Source organism: Terrapene carolina, unplaced genomic scaffold, assembly GCF_002925995.2.
Source record: "Terrapene carolina triunguis isolate 2854851 unplaced genomic scaffold, T_m_triunguis-2.0 Scaffold30101, whole genome shotgun sequence".
NCBI classification, from domain to species: domain Eukaryota; kingdom Metazoa; phylum Chordata; order Testudines; family Emydidae; genus Terrapene; species Terrapene triunguis.
This window is the reverse complement of record NW_020694452.1, coordinates 1-1,077: the sequence shown is the minus strand read 5'-3', so window position 1 is coordinate 1,077 and position 1,077 is coordinate 1. Positions and strand designations below refer to the sequence as shown.

The 1,077-nt window shown below is 65.2% G+C and overlaps 1 protein-coding gene across 1 annotated transcript; it reads left to right on the top strand.

Annotated features, from left to right (window-relative positions):
* Nucleotides 1-207: 207 nt before the first annotated feature.
* Nucleotides 208-1,071, top strand: LOC112125115 (purine nucleoside phosphorylase-like; the record flags this gene model as incomplete). Its single annotated transcript, XM_024223567.3, has 2 exons — nt 208-498; nt 948-1,071. Coding segments are annotated over exons 1-2 (369 nt in total), but the record flags the coding sequence as incomplete, so codon positions are not given.
* Between the last annotated feature and the right edge of the window lie 6 nt (nt 1,072-1,077).

Sequence of the window (1,077 nt, the reverse complement as noted above, 5' to 3'; positions counted from 1 at the left end):
AAAAAAAAAAAAAGTAGAGTTTTCACTACAGCCCCAACACCCTGTAGTGAAAGTACGACATACTGAAACTCAAGGGGCACCAAAATATAAGTTTGCCCAGGTCGCCATTTTCCTTAAGGCCAGGCCTGAGGGACACGGGGGGCTGCGGTTCAGGAGTGAGGGGCATGGGGGGAGGGGAGCTGCAGGTTCAGGAGTGAGGGGCACTGGCAGAGCTGTATTGGGGTACCCAGGGCTGGGGAGCATCTGGCACTGGATGCTGCTCCCCCCCAATTTTGGAGGTGGCCACTCCGCCCCCATCCCTGCCTGCCCCCCCCCCCCACAGGTGACGTTCCCAGTGCGGATCTTCCGGCTGCTGGGTGCAGGGACCCTGATTGTCACCAACGCGGCCGGCGGCCTCAACCGCGGGTATCAGGTGGGCGACATCATGGTGATCCGGGACCACATCAACATGCCTGGCCTGGCTGGCATCAACCCGCTCAGCGGCCCCTGTGACGAGAGGTAGGAGCTGCTCCCCCCCGCGCTGGGCACCCTGTGCCTCCCCTCTCTGCCCCCCTGCTGCTCTGCCCCTCGCTGCCCTGCCCCGCCAGGCACCAGGCCCCCTCCTGCCTCACTGGGCACCCAGCATGCTCCATCCCTGCTGCTCCCCTGGGCACCCAGCGTCCTCCTTCCCTGCTGCCCCCCCACTGGGTTCCCCCCTGCTGCCTCCTATCCCCCAGTGTTTTCCTACAGCCCCACTGAAGCTGTGCCCCTCCTTTGCCATGGTCAATGGTGGCAGCAGTGTAAAGCCCGGGAAATGGGTGGAAGCCCCTGGGCGGGGACAGGACCCTCAGTCCTGGCCAGAGACCAGCACAGGGGACCCCAGGGCCATTCTCTGCTCCAGGAAGGGATGGGGGGCGCCTCCGTCTCCGACCACAACACAAGCTCTCTCCCCTCCTCCGCCCACGTAGGTTCGGGCCCCGCTTCCCCGCCATGTCAGACGCCTATGACGAGCAGCTGCGGGGCCTGGCGCTGGCAGTGGGCAAGGAGCTGGGCTACGGCCCAAGCCTGCACGAGGGCGTCTACTGCACCTTGGGGGGG